The sequence below is a fragment of the Synchiropus splendidus genome, chromosome 5, assembly GCF_027744825.2.
Source record: "Synchiropus splendidus isolate RoL2022-P1 chromosome 5, RoL_Sspl_1.0, whole genome shotgun sequence".
Taxonomy (NCBI): domain Eukaryota; kingdom Metazoa; phylum Chordata; class Actinopteri; order Syngnathiformes; family Callionymidae; genus Synchiropus; species Synchiropus splendidus.
The window spans coordinates 34,292,537-34,309,718 of NC_071338.1; the positions used below are offsets into that span (position 1 = coordinate 34,292,537).

At 57.5% G+C, this 17,182-nt stretch overlaps 1 protein-coding gene across 2 annotated transcripts in view; it reads left to right on the forward strand.

The window, feature by feature from the left end:
• ntrk3b (neurotrophic tyrosine kinase, receptor, type 3b) overlaps window positions 1-17,182 on the forward strand; it is a 69,873-nt gene that overhangs the window by 48,062 nt on the left and 4,629 nt on the right. For both annotated transcript variants that reach the window (XM_053866729.1, XM_053866730.1), the window contains 4 exons: window positions 7,875-8,063; window positions 11,509-11,639; window positions 11,893-12,065; window positions 13,411-13,654. In XM_053866729.1, the coding sequence (XP_053722704.1) occupies window positions 7,875-8,063; window positions 11,509-11,639; window positions 11,893-12,065; window positions 13,411-13,654 (737 nt within the window). The remainder of the gene's footprint in view (window positions 1-7,874; window positions 8,064-11,508; window positions 11,640-11,892; window positions 12,066-13,410; window positions 13,655-17,182) is intronic.

The window sequence follows — 17,182 nt, forward strand, 5'->3', positions numbered from 1 at the left end:
GGTCCATCATGGGAATCTGGACATCTAGGATTCAGGATCCTTCACGTCCGAACCGCGAGCCTTGGCCCCAAGATTTGGGGGACAATGTGAGCGTTTGGCGTCGCACTTCATCTCAACAAGGACGTGGGAATGTGGGTCAGTGAACGGCACCGTGTCAGTGATTAGAAACACTGGCGTCTTCAGTGGAAGCAGAGAGACATGTTGCATCACATCATGAGACGGCGCTGACAGAGAGCGAGAGTGTGATTTAATGCCACCCTCAGGGACGGCTGTGATTTAAGAGCGTCCCTAAAGCAACACTCATTTCTGGGTCATGTGGATTTATACATCAAGTCAAGTGTGGTCCGTTCATGTTCGCTGCAACAGAGTTTGGTCCGGATCTTCTCCCAGAAGGATGTCACTCAGTTAGCCAGCCGTCATGGGGTCACGGGGGCAGCAGCTGGATCACAGAGACCCGACTGCCGGCTGTGACACTCTTCTTCTCCACAGAGACTCCAGGAGCTTTTGAGTGAAAGTCATCCTGAGAGGAACTTCCCAGCTGTTGCTTCCCATGCTTAGATCACTGAGCGTGACATCATCAGAACTGGACTGGGTGTTTGCTCCATCAGCTAATGGCTAAAACCGCGGGTGACGGCGAGTCAGAAGAGTGGTACCAGCGCTGGCTGTGACTCGGTGCGGCTCAGTTCTGGCCTGGCCTGATGCCGCCGTGCCGATAAGATCCTCGCCGCCTCACTATCTGATCCACCAGGCGAAATGTAATTTCCTCTTGGCGTGGAGGGAAAAAAAAAGATGCAAAACAAGAAAACATTTTGAATCAGTGATTAATGGCTGGTGTTTGCTTGGCTGGCTGCAGCCCAGATGCCGCGGCTGATAGCGGTTCTGGTGGGAGAGTGTGGGCCCAGTGAACATCCTTAACCTGAGAGCTCTCCCTCCCTCTGGCCTTGTTTTGCCGCTGACAACATGACATTTGGAGAGCAGATTGCCTGGCCTTTTCTGAGGGCTGGACGTGAGCTCGCCCTGACAAGAGACACAAAAGATAACTGCTCCTGCCGCAATTATTACACTGGTCCAGCCGCTGTCATCTGCTGCAGATAAACACCGGCGGCTGTGGATTTGCAAATCAAATTAGTCTCAGCGACAGTGAAACAGTCTCCGCCGCTGCCACATGCGGGAGAGGCGCCGCGCTGTGGCCGACTGTCGGCTTGCAGAACCGGTTTGGAAACAAATTTGTTTTTCACCAGCTGAAAGTGGAGGATTTCAAAAGTGGTGAGCGCGTGACGCATGTTAGGTGTGTTCCCGGCGTGACCGGCGGCGCAGGCCTGACCAGGAGGACGCGCTCTCAAGTCTTTCCAGCGGTTAGGGAGGCCCGCCTTCCTCCGACACGGACACCGCAACAAAGTCCCCCAAAACAGCAAGTGCCAGCAAGAACAGGTGGAGCACCGTGCCTCACCAGGACGAACAGCAGAAGTGAGTCAGGAAGTGGACCTCGGAGGGTGCCGCAGTCAAGAGTGCAGCTGGCATAAGTGACATGTCGGGTGGAACTCCTGGTGTCCACCCAACACAGGCTGTGCCACTGCAGCGCAGCCACAATGCTGCGGCACCTCGTGATGCCAGGCGTGGAGGCAGGTTGCACCACACCTGCGGCACTATGGGCATTTCAGTGTTGCACCAGCTTTGTGAGAACAGTGTCAGCACTGAAGAACATCCTCAGCCTGTGTTGGGTGTGTGTGTGTGTTGCCGTGTCCGCGTGCCACCTGACCGCACTGTACCACAAAGGTTGTCCGTGCGGTCAGAGCCATGTCTCGCATGCTCTTCATGTGATGGCTTCCTTTGTTGCCTGTGAACCACGTACCAAGTGAGACGGTCTGTTATCTGATGCCTTGGTGCCGATGTCGCCGTCATGTCCACTGTTGTTCGAATGTCTGCAGTGTTGCACCACAAGTGCGTGGCACAGCACACAGACACGAGTCAGACCCTGGAGAGTGGACGGCATGTGTAACTGCACAGCCTGCACCTGTGGAGGCCTGAGCTGTGTGGCACCACCTATCTTTGTCGGCTCATTGCCGTGGTTATAGTGATAGATGCTTTGGAATATTGTGAGACTGTTTCACCCTTCTGTTTGCCAACGTCTTCCTGCCCTCTGCTTTACACGGACGTGGCTGGCCTGCTGTCACATGACGGTCCTGCTGAAGGCTCCGGAGCTGGCCCGCGGTCCAGGTGGTCTCACCCCGCCCCCAGCGTCGCCTGTGAGGCCACGTCTTCACATCTGACGCCTCAAAACTCCTTTTATAAAGCCAAGAGTCAGACTCCACAGTTCACTCAGAGTTCGCTGCTGCGCCGCCCCAACAATAATCCCTGTTTATTAGCACCTGTCGCTACTGTACTTAGCCGTATTAGCCGCCACCTCACGTTGCCCCCGGAGTCTTAATCCCCCCTCGCCTGCCGAGTTCCTGCCGGTGGAGCTGCCGCACTCAACTGCATCACCCAGAGTGATAATTAGCCTCGACTGCTCAAGTCATTTACAAACTACAGCAGCGCCATTTAGCAAATGGAGGCAATTAAGCAGGGACGCTAACGCGGCCAGTAACGCGGAATTAACAGCAGCACGGGGGGGGGGGCTGCTGTCTACTGAGGCTCAGGCCTCTGACCACCGTTTCAGAGATGAGCATCAGCGCCTCCTGGTGTTGCACAAGAGGCACACGTCCGCTTGTGTGTCAACAGAGTCCCGCTAAAACAACTTTCTGGGCCAGTGGTGAACAGCTCACTCTGAAGCGCTGTAAGGGCCAGAGCTTCCAACGGCGACTTGATCCGAGCGCTGACCAATGAACCGACTTTCGTGTGACTCGGTGTTCAGCGCTACTGAGCCATGTTAGCGCAGCGCTTCAGGCCCCAGGCTCCGGCGTCAAGGTAAACATTTTGTGCTAACACCAGTTTATTCCATTGTGTACTCGTTTATGACGGTGGGCGCTGGCTGGCGTTGCCGTGGTGACAGCAGCCTTGGTGCTAGCAGTCTGAATGATCCCATTTCTGTGACGATCATTTGACATCCAACTTTGTCACCTTCACCCGACCCTCGCGCCACACTCGGCCCCTCACGTCGACTGACGTTGCTGCCGCTGTGACCAAACACCGCGAGGAAGAGGCTCAGGGCGTGTGCACGTGAGACTCTGAGGGGAAACTTTAAAGAACGGCCCTGAGCATGAAACCCTGCAGCCGGACCATAGCCTGGCGACGTGCTAGCACCTCCACTGCTGAAAATATGGCTCGCGTCACTTCGGCAAAATGAGAGCCAGAAAGCATGAGACCTGGTGCATCGTGAACATGAATGTCTGAGCCGCGTGTGACTGGAGTCGCCCGTGTGTGTTGCTGCTGCCACCTACTGTCCTGATGAGCTCGCTGCTGTCTCTGAAGGTTTCAAGCCTGAAAAGTCTGGAACTGACCGGATAAATGCAGAGCAACAAGGCAGGCGGCGAGCGAGCTGCTCGGCCGAGGTCTGCTCTCCCAGAGTGCTTTTCTGCTTGGGGCCCATGGTCTGTGACGTGTTTGAGAAGGTGGTTTCCATGGTGTTTCCAGGAGGTTTTGAACTTGTTTAGCGCCGCGTGTTTGCCTTGCTTTTTCATCCCTCCCTACCTCTCCGTGGCTCTCGCCTCTCACATGTGGCGCCGCTCACAAACTCGGCCTCTTTTGAACTGAACCTCTTCTGAGCACTCAGTGGGCCACTGGCCACTTGATCTTCTGAAACCAGTCGAGTAAAGAGCCGCTCCGCTCCGGCTGGTCCGTCAGCACGATCCAAGACTTTGCTTAAGGAGGACGTCTTTGAGAGCGGAGTAATTAGCAGAGGAGGCGCCTCCGTCTCAGGCAGAGCAGTGGAATTGTGCCGCACTCGACTGCTCGGGTCTGATGTGACTAATCCACTGTAAGCAGAAGTGAAGCTGCAGGTTAATGGATGCGTTCTCTATTTCCTCACGCCAAGTGCCCGGCTGCTCTGGATCTGAGCCTCCGCTGGCAGAAAACTGCCATCTCACGTGTTGGAGAGGTGAGTGTCAAAGTGGCGGACTCCTCCTCTGGAGCGATGACATCATCCAGGCGACATCACAGATGTTGACCTGGGGTGACACGGGCAGGAGCTCTCACTCCTCTCCGTCTTTGTCATGTTTATTTAAGCGCCGCTTGTGCTCACCGTCATAATCGTCCCATTTGGAGCCTCAGCGTGGCGCCCAGCTGCGGGGGGGCAGGGGGGGGCAGGTGTTGTGTAATGAGACCGTCCAGTGGTGAAAAGCACCTGCAGCAGCAAAACACAGTCCTGCCCTGGGCCTCCCGCCGCGCCGCCGTCTGCCGAGCTTTATTGAGTCTCGCCCTGCTGATGCTGAAGGTGTCTCTCTGAGTCTCCTGCTGCAAGATCGCTCCTTATTCCTGGACGCCGTCACCAGCACCTCCGAGCGACGCGGGTTTAACGGTTGGTCTGGACCGCAGTGCCGTGGAGCGCGGGGGAGGGGACGCAAGCCAAAGTGCTGTTGTCTAGTCGCCGGTTTGTAACAGGGGCCGTCAGGCCAACGACAAACCCTCCGACCTGGAAGTTCTGGTCCCGGCTGGCGCCTCCATATCGTCCGCCCGTGTGCAGAAACATGTCCTCATCGTTTGTCCACGGATCAGTCGAAGCCTTGCTTCACTGATGAACAGGTGACTTGTTTACTCGCCGTCACACGCCCCGCTCTGTCGGCGTACAGTGAGGCGGTCCTCGGCCTGTGGTCTAGAGCCAGGCCAGGGGAGGTCTTGAAAACCTGGATCATCTGGTGACCGCCCTCGCCCCCTGCAGACAGCAGCCGCGGGCGAAAGCTAGACTGTGTCCCACAAAGGCACTTATTCGATCCAAAACTTGTGTTCAGCTGGTGCAGTGGTTCACTTCGCATCGTGAACGGCCTGGTCCCATGGATCTGATGTGCGTCTGCTGCAGGATGGGCAGAGGAAGTTATGCCCGGACACGGCGCCGTGAGTGACAGCCGGCGGTGAATCATGATGTCTGGTTAGTGTCGCCCACAGAAGCCGCCCCGAGAGGAACGCTGCTGTTTGTTTTGCTTGAGTGGCCGGGCGCTCTCCCCAGCATCAGCCTGACACGTCTGCGTGTGTGTGGAGGGAAAACAGTCCTGCAGCTACCTTCCTCACACTGGCTTCACTTGAGAAGAGCGACAACAGCCGCCTGCACTTCTGATGTCATCAGGAGCAGCCTGATCACGCACGGCGCCGCGTCTCGTTCTTGGCTGATCTCATGTCGCCCTGAAGGACTCTGAGCTGGGGCGCTAGGCTAACGTTAGCATGTGAGCATGTTCCGAGCGGCTCCCTGACTCTCGCCTCCACTTCCTGTGACCCCGAAGGCGTGTCTCTGGGTGACTCCACACTGGCCAACTGAGTCCATCATGTGACAGGGTCAGTCCTGTGAGTCCCAGGGTCCATGAGTCATGGCGCGCCGAGCTCACACGGCTCGTGAGCGATGCATTATCTTGTCACTTCTCACAATAACTCTTAAACGTCGAGCAGTCGGCAGCGCCGCTCCAGCTCTGTCGTCGCTCGATATCCACTCAGCGCTGAATAAACAGCCCCTTGTGCTGGGAATGGAGCTGCTCGGCGAGATAATCACCTCGCGGCCGCTCACCTTGGCGGGTCGCCGCGCCTGGCTGCTCCGCGCTCGGCCGGTGGAGGAGCCCGGAGGGACCAGCGGGGGCTTCTCTTGACCCATCCAGACGCTTCTGTCTCTGAGTGAGGCCGCCGCCGACTACCACTCCTGGCATGGGATGCAAACAGCGCCCCCTGCTGCCCTGGGTGGGAGCCACTGCATGGGGTGTCTGATGCTCTCACACTTGTGTGTCGTCCTGCAGTGCTGTGCGTCTGTCTGCCGCCCGACCTCCTGCAGCTCAGCCCCGCCCCTGGGCTCCGCCCACCCTCCAGGAAGGCCAGAAGCCCAGCAAGTAGGCCCTCACACAGGAGCGTGAGTCACCCAGGGGCCCGGCGCTATGAAGCTCACGTGCGACAGCAGGGTCGGGGACTGACCTGTCCGCTCTGAGACTCATAGCGCCCCCCCGTCCCCTGCATGTGACCAGCACGTCTGCAGACCTCTGTCCTTCACGCCGGTCACCTGGTGCATGTCACTGAACCTCTCTCCTCTCCTGACCACTCGCTTCGTCCATGTCAGCTCCAGGGTCTGGACACACACACACACACACGTTCACACCATTCTGCCACAATGACCCGCTCTTCTGACTCTGGAGGATCTAGAATACAGTTGCCAGGCTCTTCAGCAGGCACAGGAAGTGACGCGGCCTCAGTAGCTTGTTGCTAGCAGCTGAGCCTGCGGACCGACTGCTCCAGTGCTGAGCCTCCAGAGTGAGTCCTCCAACACCCCCCCCCCCCCTCCGAATTAATCAGCGAAGTGAGGGTGAAAACAAAAGAGAGCGGAAGCTGCAGAGCTCCTCCAGGAGCTGCCGAACAATGGCCCGTGATTGATGGGGGCCTCCGCCGCGGGTCAGTGACTGAGCGAGTGTGAGGAAACTGGACCTGAGACTCGACAGCTAATGGGCTTCCTGCTCTTCATCTCGCTGGCTGCTCCTGTTTCTGCAGGTTGAAGATGCACCTGCTCTCAGGTTGCACCGGCGTCTCTGTGCTGGTTCTCCAAGGTCAGCGGCAGCAACGTCACACGCTCGCTGGTGACCCGACTTGCTGGGGCCGAGGCACCGTTGACTGTCATGTGACAGACCCAGGATTGGTCCTTTCACCTCTTTGCTCTGGACATAGGTGAAGAAGCTGAGATGAATCTTCTTACGCTGCTTCTCCAGTGTCTCCAGCAGGCGCCACTCAGCTCTGCTGTCTCCAGACCCAGGCGTTTGGAGAACTGCACCACCGTGGCCTCCTCGCGCCACTAGCTTCAGGGGTCCCCACCTGTCGTGACGTCCTGGCCCGTGCCGATGTGGCTGATATAGACGGTGACCTAATATGACGCTGAATGTTCCCGCGACTCTTACGGCGCTGCTGTCGTGTCAGGACGCCGCAGGGGGATCATTTTCCAGATTTGATGTCAGAAAGGGGCCTGAAGTGCAGTGTTCCAGTGGGGGAGGGGATCGGCACACAGATGTGGAAGTGATTCAGCCGAGCGCCGCGCCGCGCTCACTGCCGCGCAGCGGTAAACAGGAGTCGAGCCGCAGTCAAATCAGGTGATGGAGCCCGGCGCCTTTCACGCCATCAGTCATGTGACTGAAGGGGCGGCTCCCCCGGGGAGCTGGGACGGCCGAGGGCGCGTGTCTGCTGCTGCGAGGGCCCATTAGCTAATGCAGCAGGATCGATTGATCAGGCTCGACGTCTGCATCATCTGTTTCTCCGGGTTTAGAAGTCAATCTCATTTAGTGGGCGGAGCTGCTGCTCCCGGGCCGCAGGACGGACGGCTCCATTAAATACTGTCAGGTCAGCGGCAGTGATGGATGGCTGCGGGACCGAGATCCCGGCGACTCGCCTGGGACTGGCTGTCCAGGTGCGCTGGTTTGACTCCCGACCAAGGTCCTCGCCTTCCTCGCGCTCCTCAGTCCGGGCAGTTTTTCATTGGTGCCAGAAGCTCGGGTGGTTGATGGGGTTCATCAGCAGAAGTGTTCTGACGCTGCGTCGCTCCGAGGCTCCGACCTTGAGGATGTTTACGACCTGCTGTCTCATGACGTTGAAGCTGTGCTGTGCATGGAATCCGTTCGGTGGGGACCAAACCTGAGTTCATTGTGGAAGGTCACACAAGATGGCCGCGACACGTGCACGTCATGCAGGTGTGACCCACCTGCGCTGACACCCACTCTGCCACCGCGCTGTTGTCTCTCAACCGTCCTCTCTCTGTCTCGCCGCAGGACCGGTGGCTGTGATCAGCGGCGAGGAAGACTCCGCCAGCCCTCTTCATCACGTCAACCACGGCATCGTCACGCCGTGCGGCTTGGACGCCAGCGCTGACGCAGTGGTGATCGGGATGACCCGCATCCCTGTGGTGGAGAACCCGCAGTACTATCGACACGGACACAACTGCAACAAGCCCTCCACCAGTAAGCTGGGCTCATGGGGGGGCGGGGTCAGAATCAGGGCTCAGTGACGCAGGGCTCAGTGATGCAGGGCTCATTTGTGTCCGACTGGACCGCCCCCTCTGGTGCACCCCTGTGACCCGGCTGAATGAGCAGCAGAAGGCGTGGCCTCAGTGCTGGGCTCACAGGTAACACCAGGTGACACGACACGTCCCATCCCCTTGACCGGCTCTCAAAATGGCGGCCGGTGGAGTCCGGCGCCTGAGCACGGCCCGCAGCAAGGAAATCCCATTTCCAGGTCCTGAATAAATGAGGCGGCGCTACATTATGCATCCCATGAATAGCTGAGGTCCGGACGTTGTGAAGGTGGCACAGATCCGATCATGAATAAATGAGGGCAGCTACGAATGAAACTGCGTCTCGATCACCGTCCATCTGGAGCTGGAAGTCGATCAGGCGTGAAGACTTGAGGCTTCCTTCGGGACTTGTTCACCCGCGGCTGGTGAAGGAGCGAGGACTGTGTGTGTGTGTGTGTGTGTGTGTCACGCCGCACGGCTCTGACATCACTTCCTCTTCCTGTACGTTACTCACAGTCTCACCGAGCTGCTGTCGAGGAACCTGGTGCCCACCATTGTTCCCTGCTCTCATTGTTTGTGGCCTGGAGCACAGTGTTCTGCTGGGGTCGGTTACTGATGGGCCGCGGTGGCCCAGTGGGAGGGCCGTCGAACATGTTTCTCCTTCCTTCTGTCGTCGGTTCCACGGCACGCGTCCACTCAGGTTTCAGAAGTCACGCTGGGTTGGGCTCTCCACTCAACACGGCCGCTGCTCAGCCCAATACACAGTCGCAGTGAACATCCACGTGGCCAATTGGATGCAGCGCAAGCGCGAACATGACGACAGCTCCGTGAAGCCTTCACAACACTTCGTCACACACGTGACACTGGACTTCTAATCTTCGCTTCAAATGACTGGTTTCGATGTGGAAACTGCAGAGCGGTGTGTGAGTCCAGCGAAAAAGAGAGCCAACTGCTGAACTTCCGTCATAATGCAGAGCGCTGCCTTTCAAAATAAAAGCCCACCAACAAAATCCAATAGAGCCCAGTGTGTCAACATAAAGAAATAGCTCCCCAAAATAACCTGAACCAGGACTCTGATCCCAGTTAGTTTGGAGTCTTCATCCTCAAAATGAGGCGTAATGGAGTGGACATGCCAAAATGTCCTGACTCCGTTGGTGAAGACCTCATGCAGGTTCTCACAAAGGTGGAGGTGCAGGGCGTCTGAACCTGCACGAGACTCGGAACACTAACTGCTCTGGCGGGATGGTGAAGAGGCCGTCGGTTCGATTTAGGGCGCAGCTGTCGGTCCCCCACTGGCTCCTCTCGCAGCGACCCCTGGTGGTGAGCGTCAGAGGTGACCTGGTCCAGGTTCTAATCTGAGCACAGCACAACGCCGTCGAGTCCTTCGCCTCTGGGCCAAGTCACAGAGCCCTGTCGACCTGCTGCTGGTTCAGGGTGTCCCATCTAGCCAGGGTTTGTGACTGTTGGCCTCATCAGCCCATCAGCGACCAGAACAGAACCTACAGCATCCAAGTCAGAGTCGACTTCAGATGAGAAACTTTGTTGTGTGGTTGCCACCCCCCCCCCCCCCCCCCAACCCCCAACCCCACCCCACACACACACACTCCGTCCCTCTGCTCCGTGACCCGCCGGGCCCAGCACGTCCTGAGCCAGTGTCGGGTCGAGGGGTGAACTCCACAAACGAATGCGGCTGAGCTGCAGGAGACAGATTTAATCTTGCGGGTCTCAGTGCGAGTCACCCCGGCTAAATGGCTCGCCGCCGCCTCTCGACTCGCCACTGGAGGAGAGCGAAGGTGAAATTCGCTCGTAATTGTTGCTTTTGTTTCCGTCGCCGGCGAGGACACGCTGATGACTCGCTGCTTAGGAAACAAGCAGAACGGATCATTCCGAGTCCTCAGCTTCGTCCTTGAAGATCTCCAACGTCCTCACTCGCACTTGGCTGTGTTCAGTCCGTTTTACTTTTGGGCTCAGATGGACGACGCCTCAGACTCCAAACTCACTGTCCGACACAGAAATGCCACAAATACGTGGCACTGTAGGAGGCGGTTCAGAAAACATGGAGAAAATCTGGATCAGTACCAAGAGCTGCAGATCTTTTTGGTCTGTTCCGAGGCAGAGTTCGAGGAACCAGGAGACTTGACTCCGAGTCTGGTCGGCAGGACCGAACCTCCGATCGCTGGTGAGTCATCTGGGGCAGGTTAGTCTGATTGGAGCGGAAGAAGCAGCTGGAAACTGAGTCATTCAGGAGTCTGAGAGAACAAAGTCCTGGAGTGAAGCTTGGAAACCAAAGGTGATCAGGAATAGACCCACGCCCCGAAGAGAGTGGTGCTGGTGGAAGGAGAGGCCCACCCCGCCTGAACACTGACTCCGAGAGAGAACGGCAACAGCTCACACGACAGGAAGCAGCTCTCACTGCTCTAGACCTGACTCGCTCTGACTGCTGACCAGGTTTCACCTCCTCAACACAACTCACAGGAGCAGGAAGTGCTCGCCGTCTCTCACCGGCGGCCGGGTCCTCCTTCCTCCGGCTGCAGACACGAGACTCTTGACACGACAGTGTGCGGTCCAGATGGTCATGACCTGTGGACTCTTCAAGTCAGAAGGCCCAGAAAACAAGGCTGGTCTTCAGCATGAAGCAAACTAAAGTAAAAAAATACAGGAGCCTGATCCACAAAATAAATACAGTGGTACCTGGGTTCTCGACCACAATCCGTTCCAGACAGCCGTTCGAGAAGCGAATTGTTCGAAATTTGAATCGATGTTTCCCATTACAATGAATGGAAAAAGAAATGGTGCGTTCTGAGCCTTAAAACAGGCTTTTGTCGGAGTGACTGTTGAGCGTCTGCTGCAGGTGGCTGTTCCTCTGTGTGTGTGGCCGCTGCATGTGGGAGGGGTTGCCGAGCGAGTGACGTCTCTCCAGAAGGGAAGAGGTGCCCGGTGTGTGTCCAGCTCTGAATGTGCGCTTCTGTGCAGTTTGGCTGTGACAAAGTCATAAACCAAGTCACGCTCTGTCCCGGACTGGCCTCATCCCTGTCCCAGCTCCAGCCCACAACAGGACAGAGGACCCTGGAGTGGCGCTCCAGCACCTCCCTGTGACACTCTGCCACGGTCCAGGAAAGGTTTGACACCTCAGTATGAAGAGAAAACAGTCAGTAACAGGACACGTCTGCACACAGAGGCTGCGTTATACACAGTAACAGAGCACGTCGTGGCTCAGCTGGTCGCTCCGCACACGTTATGGTTTTTCTAGTTTTTTTCGGGGGAGTTCCAGTTCTGGAAACCGAGGCACCACTGTAATAAACCAAGTGTTTCCAGAAGAGTGAGCGCTCTGGCGAGACCCGTGTGAAGGCGGTGGACTCTCATGTGAGCCGAGCCCTCTCTCCTCCCCACAGTGGTCCAGCACATCAAGCGCCGTGACATCATCCTGAAGCGGGAGCTGGGCGAGGGAGCTTTCGGGAAGGTCTTCCTGGCCGAGTGCTACAACCTGAGTCCCACCAAGGACAAGACGCTGGTGGCTGTCAAGGTGAGTGACATGACCTTCTGACCCCGACCCGGGTCCTACCGTTCTAGTTGCACGTGCCGACCCAGCGACGGAGCGATGTTCTGTGAGAGTAAAAATGTGCCGAGCTCGGGGACGTCGCTTGTCCTCCGCTTGTTCTCCGCTGTGAAAGCCTCCAGATTTGTTCAGTTGGTGGGACGGAAGCGAGCGCGCTTGTCCTCGCCGTGTCCACCGTTCCGTTTTCATTCGACTCTTTCACCCCAGCATCTTCCTTCAGACGCTGAAAGATCCCAACTTGGCGGCGAGGAAGGACTTCCAGAGGGAGGCGGAGCTGCTGACCAACCTGCAGCACGACCACATCGTCAAGTTCTGGGGCGTGTGTGTGGACGGAGACCCGCTCATCATGGTGTTCGAGTACATGAAGCACGGCGACCTCAACAAGTTCCTCAGGTCAGTTTGCTCTCTGGCTCGGGCTCATGAGCCTGTGAGGAGGAGAGAGTCCTCCAGGGCTCACAGACTCATGGACGACGCTCACCTCTGAGTCTGTGATTCTGTGACTTTCTGTGCGTGCGTCCTTGTGTAGCTACACTTGTGGGGAAAGGCCAATGGTCCTCACAAGCATAGACATGCGAGAATGTGAGTGTGGAGGTGTGTCTGATGGGAAACGCTTCCTGGAATGAAAGGAAATGTCACGGGTGATGAAACTCTTTCATGGAAGCAGCAACTCCCGGCTGAGTCCGGCTCTGTTCTGGTCCTGACGCTCACATTTAAGAGACAAAATGGCCTCCAGAAAACCACCTTCAGACCCAGACGCTCGTTGTGTGTATCCAGCTGAAGAGGAGACGTCAGCACTTGTGTGAAGCTGGTCGGAACCATCCTCCAGCCTTGGAGCAGATGAAAGGCGGCTGTCGTGATGAATGACAGATCCATCTCCCGACCGGATCCGTAGCTGCAGTTGCAGTTGCAGATGCAGTTGGAAGTGTTCAGGACCGAACCGTGGACGTGAGCACGTCCTCCCTCTGAGCTGAGCTCAGGTGGTGGGGGCAGCAGCTGGAGCAAAGAGGTCCAGAGATCTTCTAGTGAGAGACATCCTCTCTTCAGGGTGTCCTGGCTCCGCCCCGGGCCACCCTCCCAACACCCCTCTAGTCCAGGACAGACCTCAGCTGTCTTCTTGTGGCGGAGCAGAGCTTCTCCTCTGAGAGAGAAACTCCCCTCCAAAGGTCACAATGGGGAGCTTTGTCTTCTGGAGAACCACAACCTCAGACTCAGTGGAGCTTCTCATCTGATGAGAATCTGAGGCCACCGAGCTGCATGGTGCCCCCCCACTCCATAAGGGTTATGAGGAGCTACAGTCCTGGTGGAGTCCAACCCACTCAGGAAGTGTTTCCCCATGTGGCCCAGAGCACACATCTTCATCATCCTCCAAGTCAGTCCTGTCCAGTCACCCAACTACAACCCCCGAGGGTTGATCAAGAGAGAGGATGTTCCTCTGCCTGCTCCTCAGGAGCATCCTCTGAGAGCTTCAGATGGACCACCACACCAGGAAGTCCAGCTGGAGAGTCTGACCTGCTGGGAGGAGCAGCTTTTCATGGGCCTCCAGCTGCCAGACATTTCTGACTGAATGCTATTCCATCCCTGGAAACATTATGACCACTCCCTCCCACTCACACTGAGGAGATGAAGGAGAGACCACGTCGACTTCGGCGTCCCGTCCTGACACTGAGCTCAGGTTCAGCTCCGGGTGTCAGGTGACCTTGTGTTCCACTGCCACTGAGGCTCTTCTGTCCATCCTCAGAGCTCACGGGCCGGACGCCATGATCCTGGTGGACGGTCAGCCTCTGCAGTCCAGCGGGGAGCTGGGGCTCTCTCAGATGCTGCACATGGCCTCCCAGGTGGCCTCGGGCATGGTCTACCTGGCCTCCCAACACTTCGTCCACAGAGACCTGGCCACGCGCAACTGCCTGGTGGGCAACGGGCTGCTGGTGAAGATCGGAGACTTCGGCATGTCCCGGGACGTCTACAGCAGCGACTACTACAGGGTGAGTCCTCCTAGCTAGCGGCGACGGCGCACCTGACATGGGGGCGCTCACGCTCACCCTCACTGCTGCCAGACTTGCTGAGAAACATCTTCCTGTTTCACCCACAACACACGAAACCTCACAAGGAAGTGGGTCCCCACAAGTACAGCAACAGTTGTGACATGGGGGGGAGGGAGTCATGAAGTCGATAAAGCGGCAGCAACCAAGACATGTAGAGCGAAGGAGAATGTGTCCAAACATGGGGAAATGGACAATGATTCTGCAGCAAAAACATGTTTTTATTGTTCCGTCTTCCAGAAACGAAAGCAACAATTCCAACAGGAAATGAGTCAATAGAAGAGAACATGAGGAATGTACTGGGGTCAGAAGCAAGAGGACGGGGAGCAGGGACGGCGCCAGCGGCTTCGTCACGCCGCCTCGCTGCTGAGCGCCTCTTATCTTTAAACCGATCCCCGGGGATTAAGAGCAGCCCTTTCTGTTGCTGCGCTTTTCTTTTCCTCCGATCACACGGCGCCACAGATGAAGTCTGTGCAGCGGTGCAGAGACAGCGGGTTCGGAGATGATCCCTCTGAGCCCCAGACTCCTCCCCCGGGGCCGCAACACGCCGTGGCACGGCTAATGTGAGTAGAAGGTTCCTGAGCGGCAGAACGGACCTGGACCTGGGGTTCAGGCCAGACTTGGCTCGTGCTATGGGGTCAGTCAAGATGTCGTCTGTGGAGGAGCAGAGGCACAAGAGTGTGGCCCGAGACCCCAGTCCTTCAGAGTCTCTCTTGCTCCGATGACTGTACGGGGTTCGAGTCCCGTCATCGAGTGTGGCCGCATCTGCTGGCCCCACGGTTCGTGTTAGCACAGGTGCTAACGCTAGCTACCCAGGCGTCCTGTGCTGTCGCTCGCCGGCACTGGAAGGTCCCAGCACCCTGGCGGCCCCTGAACACATCACCCAGACACGTGTGGCCTCTCGTCCGAGCGCGTGCCGTGGCTGTCAGGGGGTGGGCCGATTGGGATTCTTCGCCGGCGTCATTGAAGGTTGATATTCACACATGGAGAAGATGGTGGTCACGTGACTCGCCGCAGTCACGGCCCTCTGCTGCCCACGTGGGAGGCGAGCGGCTCTTCTGCAAGTGAATCAGCTCACTGAAATAGCCTGAGTGTTGTCCTGGTTACCGTGGCAACGGAGCTTCACGTCCGTGTGGAGGAGGCTGGAAGTCCTCCTGAGGAGTGGAGTGGCAGAGAAACTGACTCTGACTGACTGATGGAACGCCCCTGATTTCACAACAGTGTTGGACAGGACAACAGGGACATGTTTGTTGACTGTCTCTGGCGTCACACGTCAGCGAGCCACATGCTCCACGTGTCCCACAACATGAACAATACAACACGGATGTTCAACAGTAGGTTTGGATTTCTGCTGAACAAACAACAGTGGGCTAGCATCCAGGCTAACGTTAGCATCCTCACACCTCTGACACGTCTGTCACCGCAACATAGGCTCCGCCCATTTCTCCTCCGCTGGTTCACCAAACCAAGTGAGGTGATCAGTGCCGATGCAAGAAGTTGCAGAAACGTCGGAGCTGCCATTTCCAAAACGCTGTCTCCAACACTGGATATGCAGGAAACAAAACACAGCACGGTGCCAATGACACGCCGTGTGACCTCATCAAGTGTCGAGTCACTTGACTTGGTGGTTGGAGGGCGCTCCCAAGCAAGTGCTGGTGTCAGGGGGAGACGTGGGACACAGCCTTGACAAAGGTCACACCAGAATCATCCACCTCCACCAGAGGTGGAGCGTCGAAGCCTCGCAGGAGCAGAGGTGCCGCAGCACCAGCTCAGGCAGAAGATCGTCCGGCCCCCCTGTTGACGTGAACCTCCGTGGCTGTGAACACAGCCGAAGACACGGACGGGCGAGTCAGACTCATCACCACAAACACGACGCAACAGTGAACACCAACATGAAGGTCCTGCTCGGGAAGAAGCAGCGCAGGAGACGACAGCATCTGCTTCCTGCTCGCCGGTGCGTCCGTGTCGGCGAGCGCGCTGTTCATGTGGCACTCCAGCCGCCACACTCCTCCTGACTAATGACTCGCTCCCTGGCTCGCAGCGCTCGCCTCTAATGACTCGCTTTCAAGGACTTGTTGTTCCCGGTGACGGTGCCAGGAAGTACCTGAGCTGCTGGCTTTGAAGAAAAATGCTCCTCAGCTCTGCTCCGATTCCAGGATCAAACAGACGCTGCATTATTTATCAGCAAAGCTTCTTAAAAGCGCATGCAGCGGCGCATTAATGAGAACACAGAATATATTTATTGCCGCGGCAGGAAACGTCTCCAGCTTCTCACCTTGTTTACATTCTCCTCGGCGGCAGCTCGGCGAGCGGCCGGATCCTCTTCACCTGCCAGCAGCTCGGAAGTGTGTTCGGCTCCGGAGGATCGCCGCCGGGACGGTCCTGCTGAGTCAGCAGGTTTTCAATCGCAATGACGCTGGACAGTGAAGAATCTTTTGTGACGCGTGGAAATATCGACCACGGCCTTAATGAGACCAAACTGAAGCGTGAAAGGCCAGGAAGACTGCAGGCGAAGGAAGACGTGCGCGGCACCAGGCCGGAGCTCGTGGCAGACGTGGCTCTGTGATGGCTGCACTTGCTCTCCCTGCGCCCCGTGGCTTCCTGCCAGCACCCTGGGTTTCGCCGGCGCGGCCCGGCTAATTAGATGCCAGAGAAAGGCGGAACACAATGGAACTAAAACGTAATGGCTGCTGTAATTATCCTCATCGCTCTCCGCCGGCGTCGCACCGCGGCCGCCCTGCAGGAAGTCGCTCAGTTGCTGTGTAAACTGGATTACTGGCTGTCCCGTCGACGCAGGGGAGCCATTGGATTAACGGCGGCGAGCACAGCGGCGTGGCGGGGGTTAGATTACCGGTCCAGTCGGGCTCTTCTCCCGGCGCTCGGCAGACCGCGGGGCGCCCTGCGAGACCCCGACAGCTGAGAGGGCCCCGGACAACCATCTCCACACTGGCTCTCTCGCGGCCGCTCACTCCGTCAGGGCTCCGCCTGCCGGGCCGCGGCCCCGGTGGAGATGAGGTGCTGTCCATTCAGCAGCTGCTGGGTGGCGCCAGCTCTCACGGCAACACAGTAACAGCCAGCTCGCCCAAGTCAGAGCCGAGTCATGATGAATGCCCAAGTCAGAGATGAGTCATGATGAACACAGAGTCAGAGTCGAGTCGTGATGAACGCTCGAGTCAGGTCCAGCTGGTGTTCCAAGAGATGTTGCTGCTGTCCTGCCCGCGCTGGCTCCTCTGGGCAGCCGCACGTCTGGGCTCAGAGCAGGTGCTCGAGCGTCACTGATGCTGAGACCCACATGTCGTCCATGTTTACCACCTGCTCTGCACAGAGGTGGTGATGTTTTGGAACTGTGTGCGGCGCAGATGGCAGGCAGGAGACCACTGTGACTCACGTCCACGCCTCATGGATGAACCAGGTCGCCATCAAAGATGGCATGTGTCTCTGATTCACGTGGAGGAACCCAGTGTTGGATAT